Source organism: Ischnura elegans, chromosome 4 (genome assembly GCF_921293095.1).
Source record: "Ischnura elegans chromosome 4, ioIscEleg1.1, whole genome shotgun sequence".
Lineage (NCBI taxonomy): Eukaryota > Metazoa > Arthropoda > Insecta > Odonata > Coenagrionidae > Ischnura > Ischnura elegans.
Genome location: NC_060249.1, coordinates 48475535 through 48487455, shown reverse-complemented (window position 1 = coordinate 48487455; position 11921 = coordinate 48475535). Strand labels below are relative to the sequence as shown.

The window sequence follows — 11921 nt, the reverse complement described above, 5'->3', positions numbered from 1 at the left end:
GTTGTAAATGAATGAAATAGCTTTAATTGATTCATTGGTAATTTTGTATTCTTTTTCCAAATATTTTATGAATCCCATATGAGGAAGCTAGCTGTTTCTGACACACAAAATTTCAGGCAATGTTTGGAATTCTTGGCTCTGATTCCATTAGTAGAAGTACAGAATGGTTTGTCAGTCATCATTATTGTGACCTACAATTAAGGACCACCTTTAAGGAGAACCTTTCACCAACTTTAAAGGTGATTTGAAAATGTGGTAGCTTGTTATTTGCAGATATTCTGCGAGCACAGGAGCTCTCAACCAAATAAAAATGTCTGAGGAAATACCTGGAGATGAAATCCTGTGAGAATGAGAAGGAAGAACACTTGCAACCATCTCTTGTGGCGGCTGTTTTGAGATCAACTTCACTGAAATCTTCCCAAGTTATTTTTTACACTAGATAAAAGAGTTCTCACAGACAGTGTCACCATGTCATACAAATAATGAAAAAACCTAAAAATAAAATAAGCTATTTACATGTTGGAGATGGAGTGGAATGCAGTCACTTTTTTTATGTAGATGATCTGGTGAATGATGTTGACTGAGTTACTCTTCTGGCTACTTCATGCAATAAATTTAGGATGACTAATCTCCTATTATGTTGTTCAATACATAATTGGTGGGGTTCAAAGAATGAACTGAGTGCTATCAGCAAACTCAGGCTTCACTTTATGGAAGTTACTAACACTCATTTTAATTACTAACCATGCACTTTGCACTTTTTCACAATTTCACTGTCACAATCTTGCACGATATCTCACTGCATGTGAAGCACTGCATCCACCACTGCACAGCCTTGACTTGATACCACTGGCATTTTTGTCCTGGAGTATCGAGAGGAATTCTTCAGATCACTAGTTCAGGACTTTGAAATTCTTCAAAAAAGTGATGATAAGATACTTGAAGGAGGGACAAAGGAGGCAATGCAAATTGATGAGGAAATACCTGGACACCTACGTACCACTCAAGCTTCCTCGAAACCATATTTCTTTCACTGTGCCTGTCACCCAGTATGCGATTATGAAATAGAGAGAATGACTTGTACTGCTATGAAACTGTGAAAAAGTGCATAGAGAATGCATAGCATTTAAAACTTAGATAAATTGAGGGTCTGATGATCCCCACAATGTGATGGAAGATCACATGTTTAAAGATTGACAATAGGACTCCACTAGCTTGCTCTCTCGCTGGAAATCCAGGTGTCACTTTTAGAGGTGTTATCTCGCCTCCTCTGTGCTGATCCCCTCATCATCTTCTTCCAACAACAACAATTGGTACAAATATCGATCGTTTTCTGACTTAAACAACCTGAGTTTCTTCAGAGATTTTTTGAGATCTTCATATGCCTCTCCACTTGAAAAATTCTCTATTTCAATGAGAACTTCATCTGTTCTAACTCTGGAAATGAAAGATCGATTGATTGAACAGGAATAATTTGAAAACTTCCAACTCAATGCAAAATAAAAATGTTAAGTGTTATACTTACACACTCATGTCATTGAGCAATCTTCCTAGATGGTCTGGCAACTTATACCTGGCATGTGACGTTGGAATAAATTTCAGTTCATTCTCATCACTGAAACCACTGATTCTGGAAAGAAAAATTAAAATATTCAATCATACATGACAAGTTACCTTCCTTTCTATGGGGAAAAAATGTGGAAGTCATTCTTGGGTGAAATTGACTTTTGCTAAACTTTTTGGTAAAACTTAATCTTTTAAATTTCAGTTGGAGTTGTCAAGGGCGTACCCAGGATCAAAACTATGGGGGGGCAAGCCATGGTTGCTCAAGTTGAAGAATGGCATGGAAAAGCGAATGAAAACAACATTTTAAGGGAACTATAACAGCGCTTTATTAGTTTTAGTATTATATTTGCTTGAACAAAAGTATTTTAGTTCCACGTCTTATACTAGTATCATTTTTTGTGGGTTTAAATAAAGTTTGTTGAAAACTTTCGTTTCAATCCACTCCTGATTTTCCTTAAAGACTTTTGCGATTTTTGCCAGTTTAGACGAATGGCAATGGTCAATTTTATACTCATTTGAAAAAGGCCAGATTGGCGCCCATGCGATGCCACTCCATGTGACGTCACAGGGACCTAGTTTCTATACGAGTAGATAGGAGTTTTACATCGTCTGAGATTACCAATGCATGCATGAGGCACAGAGCTCAGGGAAACATGTCTTAATAATCACCTATTAAAACTGGCTAAGGTCGGAAAGTTTTCTTCGTTTGATAAGGTATTAATAATCCTTATTTAAGCCAAGCGCTACCAGCTAGCAGGGTACTCTGCTACCTGCTAGCATCCTGCATCGTATCAGCGCTCAAAGCCTCGCCCCAAGGTCACCTCACTTGCGGCAGTGGGAACCAGAACGATGTCACACGGAGTTTTTCCCAGCATTCATACTTAGCCGTCGCATTTTCGTGCGCTTGAAAATTTTCACTTTCCATTTAATCGCGAAAAATAGATATCGTCATTTAAAAATCTAAAAGCATGAAATACGTACTCCAGGAGTAATAATCTTTCGATTTAGTTAATAAAAAATAATAGGAAACCACCCTATTCATTCTTTCCACTGCTTATACAACCATTACATAGATGCCATCACCACATTCTTTGCATGGATTTGGGGAGGACTGTGTGTGGGAACAAGCCTGCCCTGGAATCAACTTGTCTTGTCTGCAGCGCAGAGCTGATGGAGTATCATATTTAACTCAGTGGAGAGTAATGTGATGGCATCTCTTTCCCTAAAGAATGCTGGAAATTACCCCAAAGAAATGTGAGGGAAATCACCACAGAGTGAAGTACATAGTATCAAGAAATGGGAAAATTGTACTACAAACGAAAGTATCACGGGACTGTTAGTGAAGCAATTTTTTGAAATTCCTAATGATTCAAACATCTACTTATTACATATTGCACATGCTGCATAACTTAAAGTATTTAGGGCGTATCTTGATTTATGTACTTTGGGGAAGTAACAATAGTATGGTTTATAAATAAAAGTATGCTTACTGCACGGTATATATTTTGTGGTATACGTCTTGTGAAAAATCCCGCTTTATGTGCGTCAAAGCATACATGAAGAAGTTGTCCAGGAATTTTGGCTCACGGTATAAACCCTTTATATTGGTCAAATAGGCCTTCTGTAGAAGACACGCACATTCAGTTGTGACCACAATGATCCTCAATCCTGATCGCTGTATCAGTTTCTGAAACCATTCCTCTGGACCATCAAGAACTTCATTGGGCATATCAAAGCAATCATAGACCTGTGAAAAGAAGGAGTGAGTCTCAATGAAATAATCAGTTACATTCTTCTTTTTCTGCTTTTCTGTATAACCTTTTGTGTAGGCTGGATGGACAAAAACCTTGAATGTTGGCAGTTGTGTTTGACTTTATTGTTTAATACGTTGCGTACGGATGGCGAGAATTCTCGTCATTTTTTTCCGGAGAATTCCAGATGGATGACGAAGATTCTCATGAATTAGGCACATCTACTTCTCTAATTTTATAGCATAACTTTAATTTTTGGTTGTACACTTTCAGTTGTTGTTGGTTACTTATAATGAGTGGACGTATCGTTATGTTTGATAAGGTAAAATTATATTGTAAACATTAGCTTTTTAACAAATTTTTGTACAAAGGCAATTCGCCCAAATTGGCACATATTTTCAATCTCAACTCTTCTACCCAGGTATGTCGTTCCTCTAGATTTGAATACACCGGTACGCAATGTATTAATATGTATTTTCCGTTCTATACATGTATATCATTTAAAAGAGTCTTTTACCTAACTCCGAGGAAGGTGGTAATGCCACCGAAAATTCAGTTATTAATGTGAGTTTTTAATCTTTCTCTTGTGTGTTCTGTGATAGGGCCCATCCTAGGGTTTTTTACGTTATATCATTTAAAATATGCATGTTATTTGGTCGGTAGTGTAAGATAGAATGAGTAGAGGTCACTCCAATTCCCTAAATACAATAACTAATACTTTTCTTGCATTGTGAAAAAAATATCATTTCTAAGTGTAAATAAATCATAAAGTTACGACCCAATGGCATTGAGACTGTTCATTTTATCTTTGCGGATGAGCTGATGTGGCTGAAGAAAGCGGGGATGAAAAGCAAGGGGAGGGAAAGTTTCTGGACATGTGACTTCCCTTTGCCAATCAGCAGACAGCAGGTGTGGCCTACCACTTGGGAAATTCAGTCACTCTCCGACCTCCTTCGTGTTAACATCGTGAATCTGTCGTGGAGTAGTGTTGCCAACCCTCACACATTCTCTTTGTATGTCTTTCAGTATGCCTTTCATCATCGGTGCCACATTCAGTGTGGTAGCTGACAATTTCAGGGGCACAGCTATGAATTAAGGCTGAGGGGGGTTTAGGTGCAACTAATACCGGGGTGTGTGGGGGTATGGAATACACACCAGGATAAGCGGTGGGTGCGAGATTAATAAATTTGCGGAATTTTAAAATAAATGGTGAGCTTTACGGCTTTCTGGGGGATATTTTTTTAATCCTTAAACTATTCTATCAGTAATATCAATGCAATTAAGTAAAATAGATTAAACTTAAAATTTCTCTGAGCTCTGGGGGGGGGGGGGGTTTATCCCCCAAAACCCCCCACTCGCTGCTGATTCACTGGACAATGCCATGGGCTTCTGTGAAGTGATTGTCCTCAATATCTTCCAAATGAGTTGGTATAATGTCTGGGTGCTGGCCCCAAAATACTTGTGGCCACCCATGACTCTCATGTTTTCAGTGGTAAACTAGGACGGCTATGTACATTTAGCAACGTTAAGTTCGCTCCTATCTCTCTCTCTCAGTACTACCCCTACCCCGTCAGCAAAGCCCTCCGAGATTGTCCAGGTTCTTTCGAAAGCTCACCCGCAAATATAAAGTAGACAGATTATAGGATGGAGATCTTAATATTAAGGTCGTCTAAATGTTAAAAGATTGACCTGATAATTTTAGCTCATGCATTCTTCTCCCCATGGCGTATTTTATCGCATTGAAATACAAACTCCTGGAAAAATAAGAAAAAAATGATAGCTACACCATTATGTCAGGTAGTTATTTTCATTACCTTACTATATTATGCTATCTAATTGTAAGATGTCATGTAAAGCTTGGTATATCACCTCATTAAGCCACAATAGATCTAGCTGGTGAGGGTATAAGCTCAGTCAATGAAATTTTAACTTAAAATATATAGATCAATTTCAGCAGTATAAAGTACCTATTATTGGCATAGGTGCCATAGCAGTTCCACGTTTACCATTTTATTAGCAATGGTTTGATTTTTTCATCTCCTTGATTGTAGCAATTGATCTAATATGTGATGTGCTTATGGAAAATTACTCCCTGCATCCATTGAATGTACTAATAACTTACCTGGATGTCATAGTCTGCTTCCAAGAATGTTTTTAGGGAAACCATCAACTCCATGAAATCAGGACAATCTCGTGCATAAAGGAGTAATATTTCAATGCCTTTGGAAATCAATGGATTTGAACTCGTCACTGAAAAAAATGAATAATCATGCATTGTTTATGGTGATTTTATTGTTGATTGGCCTTCTGCAGTAGACCTTCACTTTGCCATATGAATCCATTCCGAATTGCTGTTCGTAAAGGGAATTCTATTGTGCATTGAATCTACGTTATTTTTGGATGAAGAATCAGTTTAAAGAGCAAGAGTGCATGGAATTTGTTGCTGTGTTTACCCTTTCTTGCTGGTTCTTAATTAACGGAAAATGTTTTCCGTACAATGAGTCTCATGAGAGTATTTTACTCCTCAATCTATAGATCTCTTTTTTTGGGAGGAGGTATTCTAGTCCCTCCAATTTGGGGCCCAACACAACAGGGTGCGCTGCCATTACCCCAGCCATTGGAATCGACCCTCCAACCTTTTCTTAACACTTTGCATGCCATGGACCTAATATTACGACCTGCTAATCCTTCTGAGGATTGCCATGGACGTAATATGTATTACGTGTATCTATTTTATTGAATTTATTTGCGTGAAGCTGTAATATTTCGCCCGTGGTACTTTTCAAGTTTACTGTTTAGTGGTTCTGTTAATTCCAAAACCAACTGCTCAATGGAAAAAGAGTTCTTTTAATGTCTTGAGGACAAAAAGTCCTCTGCAGCTACCAGCACCCTTATCTCAGCCTACTTGGTGAGAAAATTCTTTGGAGGAAAGAACCGCTCATTGATGGTGCAGTGATCCTTTATATCATTCAGGATTTTGAATGATTTGCTTGGAACAATGCTTTTGTATGATTTCCATGGTTTCAATAGCTCAAATTGAGCGTGATAAAAATATATTATGCATTTTATGGCGGTACATCATTTGTTGCAAATTTTTTATTTTTCAAAAACAGCAGGTTTTCATTATTAAAAAATATATTTAAAAGTTAGCAATAAATGTTACTCAACTCATTCAATAAGAAGAAAAAAGTCCATTTTTATTGAAATACGCACCCATATAAATATATTTTTGATGCTAATGTTTTTAAAAAAATTGCGAATTTAGTAAAAATGGCTGGATTTTTCAGTAGGGCTTTAAAATTAGCGGCTGCGAATAACTGGGCTGCAGATTCCTGCTGTGTGCAGATCATAAATGAGTCGGAGGGTCAGGCCCAATTGCCGAGGAGTGGCACTAACGTCAAGCGAAGCTGGGTCACAGGCAGGGCCTGAATACTTTGGACCATTGTCACCTCAGCGGTTTCTTCCCTTCCCCCACGTTGCCTATGGCCAACATTCGATCGTTTGCACTGGATAGTTAATGCTAGCTGTGGCCAACATCAGGTCTTTTGCATATGAAAATGATCATCGGCTGTTTGAGCCGTTTGCACCCAATATTATTGCTGGTCTCAGGGATAACCACGAGAGGCACTGCTACAGCTCGATTGCCCGAGACAAGCAGCGACATATTACTCAGCACTTGAACGGGAGCAGTCAACCCAAGCAGTCACAAGCAGTCATTAGTCATGACTACTGCAGGCTACTGCAGTAGCCTGGGAGCCCGGTCTCTCATTGTCAGTCCTTTGTAACTTGAAATTTGTTCCATACAAATAAATGTTTAACCTATCCGAATTAAGTCATTTCGGTATCGATACTGTTCTAAGAATCGTAGTCATGGGCTATGGCCAAGATTCGGTGAGAAAGGGTAAAATATATTTCGTTAACAAATAATGCTTATAATTACATTAATGTACATAATGATAATTGATGATATATAGTGCAAATATTGACTCAGCAAAATTTGAAATTTTAAAAAGGACACCCAAAATAAGCTCATATTGCATGCCAAATCCATCAAAAGGGAACAAATCTTAGAGCACTACTACTACTAAAGGGTTCTACTGTGCATAGCTACTTTTCCTTTTTATACAAGGATTGATTTCATATGTTTGACAATGCACATGACAATTTGAATGGGAAGTTTCATACAGATTATTTGTTTCTCCAAGTGTTTCCCGTCAAGCGAGGGGGATCCAGGATTTTTCTGGGAGGGGGTTAGGGGACAAGGGTCTAGCACGCAAATGGTCTTCTCATATTTGAGATAAAAAAATGCAATAATTACTGTACGAAAATATTTGATTTAATTAAATTTTATTTAAATATGAAAGTCAATAATCTGAAATTAAATGATTGAGGCTTCATATTACACAAAACAAAAGGAACGTAATTATAACAGTCTTAAAAACCTTGTCTATTTATTAAGTGTCTGGTGAGGGGCATGTGCCCCTCCCCTATATCCACCTATGCCATCAAGGGTATTTAAATGAACGTTTCAAGGAAATATCACCAGACAATAATATGAAACATATTGAAACTGATCATTTGAATAAAATTGTTTGTGGAATATTGCTTTTAACTTTTAATGGACAATGCGTAAAAATTCGACCAGAGTAAGCCTGCATCAACTGCCTTTATTCATATTTTTCCTTTTGTATCCAACGAAAATCAACAGGGGTGCAACAAATAATTCCTACTGTGGTGATAGTTGCTGGAAATGCAATATGCTGGTCAACTCTTACCTTCCGTGGCAGTTAAATTCATGCGCTGTCGTCCTCTCAGAACAGCCACAGTGATACCAACTGCAATCACACCTGCAATCACTAGGGCCATTGTCAGGTATATGAATATATACAGTGCTTTATACTTTGCTGAATCAGGTGGTATTTCTTTTTCCTTCACATCTGCAAATAAATCCAGATGAAAAATGCTGATTAGCCAATGAATTGATCACTTGTGCCTTAATCTAATGGTTGGTTTGAATAGGTACGGGGTGGAGCTCACAACAGACTAATTGAGAGGTTTTGGAGAATTTAAAACCCTCAGCAGTATTACAGTGATTTACTTTCCCCAACCGATTCCAAAACTGATGTGCCATTTTCATGGGTGCAGCCTCATGTATATTCATTCACATGGAGAATGCATCCTTGGAAATGGTGCGATAGCATTGAAACCGGTCGGAGAAAATTAAATCGCTGTGGAGAATTACTTCGGGCTTTTAATTCTCTCATGATATTGTTACGGGTTCTGATCAAAATTAGCTGTCAACACTTAAGAATTCTGCAGCACTTTATTCAAACACTTAATCAAACGATATCTTGTCAGAACTGATTAACTATAATATAAAGAATCAATATAAACAAACTGCCCTTCACCCAGCGACGCCCACATCACACACAGGCACTGCTACAATATGTTATGCCACCAAGTAGAAGTTAAAGAATGAGCTAGGGTCATCTGAATTTTACAATTTAGTCGATGAACAAAGATATGGTATTGCCCACTTAACCCTTAGAGTGTGGGAACATTTTTATACCTTTTGCACACTGACTGCGGCATTTGATGATTGCAAGCCAAGCGAAATATGCGTGGTGGAGCTGTGAAATAAATTTATGTGGGCGGTACAATATCTTTTTTATTATCTAATATTCTGTTCCACAATATCTCTCCAGAAAAAGTTTACTTTATTTGTAAGTCAGGATTGAGGGGAGCATTTCCAATCCTTGGGCTACCGTGCATTGGGGTAGTTTCCTTCATCAAAGAAAACGAAATGCATTGATTGCGATTTGTTACCCACTATTACTGTATTCATAATATACAAATTATTTGGTTTTAGAAATCCCAGTTTAGACAAATGGCTATGGTCAATTTTAACCTCATTTGAAAAAGGCCAGATTGGCGCCCATGCGATTCCACTCCAGGTGACGTCATAGGGACCTAGTTTCTATACAAGTAGATAGGAGTTTTACATTGTCTAAAATTACTAATGCAAGCATGAGGCTCAGAGCTCAGGGAAACATCTCTTAATAATCACTCATAAAAAATACCTAAGTTCGGAAAGTTTCCTTCATTTGATAGGGGAATAATAATTCTTATTTAAGCCAAGTGCTACCTGCTAGCAGGGTACTCAGATACCTGCTAGCAGCCTGTGTCGTATCAGTGCTCAAGCCTCGCCCCAAGGTCACCTCACACACCGACAGCTGGAACCAGAAATACGTCACATGGACTTTTCCCATCATTCCTACTTAGCCGTCGCGTTTTCGGGCGCTTGAAATTTTTCACTTTTCGTTTTATTGCAAAAAATAGGTGTCGTCATTTGGAAATCTAAGAGCGTGGAATGCGCACTTCGGTAGCAATAATCTTTCGATTTAGGCAATAAAAAAATAATAGGAAACCACCCTATTAATTGTGGAACATCAGCGATATTACTTTTGTCTACATTCATCTCCCCCATTGAGTGGGAAAACATTCTGATACGTTCACATAATTACTCTGTATTTTCTAACACTTTTTGCATTGGATATAAATCAATGGCATTTTCCTTAAATCATATCCATCGTCTTTGTTGCTGGGGCACAGGATATCTGGTGATAGAGAATTTGAGTTCTAAGGAATAAATGGGAAGATATGTATTTATGCCTTCCTGTCAGACCCTGTTACATTTCAATTGATACTACATATTTGTTAGTAGAACAAAAATGTATGAATTTTACTTACCAAGCCTCTCAATTTGCCAGCATACGCATTGAGCTTCTCTGATATGTCTTGAAGAGTGATCACAAAGATCCTCATTTGTAAAATGTATCTGATCACAAAAAGAAAGAGTAGACTGATAAAACATTCAAAGTTGTTCATTGAAAATTCATGAAGCTGATGAAAATAATCTTACCTCCAACTTTTTTATGCTTTCTGAAGCATTGTAGGCACAGGAAATCCTATTTATGTTCTGAAAAATATAGTAAATGAAGGATTGAAACTTAAAAGCACTTCTAAATTGTGGAAGTTAACAAACATTCCAAGAATTATGTAGTTGTGCATATTTATACGGTGCAATAAGGTAACTATTATGATTAGGTATCATGTTATATATTTCACCAGTTTTTTTGGAGAAATAAGGCATTGGGAATGATGATTTAAGGTTAAGGATATATGTATTTGTCTTCAAACTTAATATGCTTTTAGAAGTGTTCTGGGCAGACAAAACACACTTTATTTTCAGAAAATGCAGGGATGGAACTTCGCACAAGTAGCAAAAGGATATTGAAAAATGATTTTGAAATTATTTCAAATAATTATAAAATAAAAATATCATAAGATGGCTAAACTCATGACTCTTTCAAGATTTTAAATTATTGTATTCGGTGTTGATCTTTTAAATTCTAGTACCATACGATCTCATTTTTTTGATGACATATATTTGCATAATCCTCAAAATTGATAAATATTATCAGGAATTGCTTCTGGAGCATAAATGTGCTCAAATACATATTTAGAAATATTTTTCATTTACAGGGGGGGACCCAAAAATAACGGATGGATATTGCTGCATGCGTTGCTCTTATATTTTGTGCTTCCCCCACTAGATGGATGTTATTCCATGATATCTGAGTCAGTATACAAAACGGCGTGTATAGACGGTAGTAGCAAGCCACTGTGACAGTTTACATTCGAAGAGTTTTATGACCTCTTTAATTTTTGAAATGGCTGATATTCGAGAACTGTGTGCAGCGTTGAAAATTTGTTCTCTGCTTGGTAGAATTTAGTCCGATGCAGTTAATCTTTTGTCTACAGCCAATAAAGAATGTGCCTTAAATAGAACTGAAGCTAAGCCCATTGCCAAGGCTGCTCTTCCATATGTCTCCACCATCTTGAGTAAATTGTCTTGCATTCTCAGAAAACGCAACATTGAGACAATTCACGAGCCACCAGAAAAACTACGGAGCCAACTTGTGAAGATTAAAGACAAAATGGGACTCAAGACCTCTGGCGTCTACCACATACACTGTGAATGAGGAGATAGCTACATTGGGGAAACCGGAAGAACAATTGAAACCAGGATATCAGAGCATAAATGGTGCATTAAGCTTGGATACCCAGAGAAATCTGCCGTAGCCGACCACTGCATTAAATACAATCATAATATGTATCAAGTTCAATGAAACCAAAATCCTCTGCAAGGCACAGGGATATTGTGACTGTCTTACAAAAGAGGCCATTGAAATAAGAATTGAAAATAACAAAATGAAGAGAGACGCGGGGTTTCAACCTCAGCAAAACATGGAATCCCATGATCAGAAGAATGAGTAAGCTAAGAGGAGGAAGACAACCTAAAACTGACCAATCACAGACGACTTGACCTCCCCAACGGTGTATATAAGCCCACCACTAACCATGTCCATCATTCGCCCTCCTGAAGACGATGGCAGAGAAGGCCATTGAAACGTTGGCAGATTTGTCCATCTTGACCCTGCTGATTTGCCGAGAAGACTTCATCTGCATGAGTGGTAGTCAGAATTCATACACGGCAACATGTCGATCGGAGACATTCAATGCCCGGACGGACCTTCCAGG

At 37.8% G+C, this 11921-nt stretch overlaps 1 protein-coding gene across 2 annotated transcripts in view; it reads right to left on the bottom strand.

Annotated features, from left to right (window-relative positions):
- The window catches only part of LOC124157407, a 55408-nt gene continuing 43487 nt past the window's right edge, over positions 1-11921 (bottom strand). For both annotated transcript variants that reach the window (XM_046532094.1, XM_046532095.1), the window contains 7 exons: positions 10240-10296; positions 10068-10155; positions 8093-8254; positions 5440-5567; positions 3057-3313; positions 1526-1630; positions 1-1437 (listed from right to left, as the gene is read on the bottom strand). In XM_046532094.1, coding sequence (XP_046388050.1) covers positions 1257-1437; positions 1526-1630; positions 3057-3313; positions 5440-5567; positions 8093-8254; positions 10068-10155; positions 10240-10296 — 978 coding nt within the window. In that variant the 3' untranslated portion in view covers positions 1-1256. The remainder of the gene's footprint in view (positions 1438-1525; positions 1631-3056; positions 3314-5439; positions 5568-8092; positions 8255-10067; positions 10156-10239; positions 10297-11921) is intronic.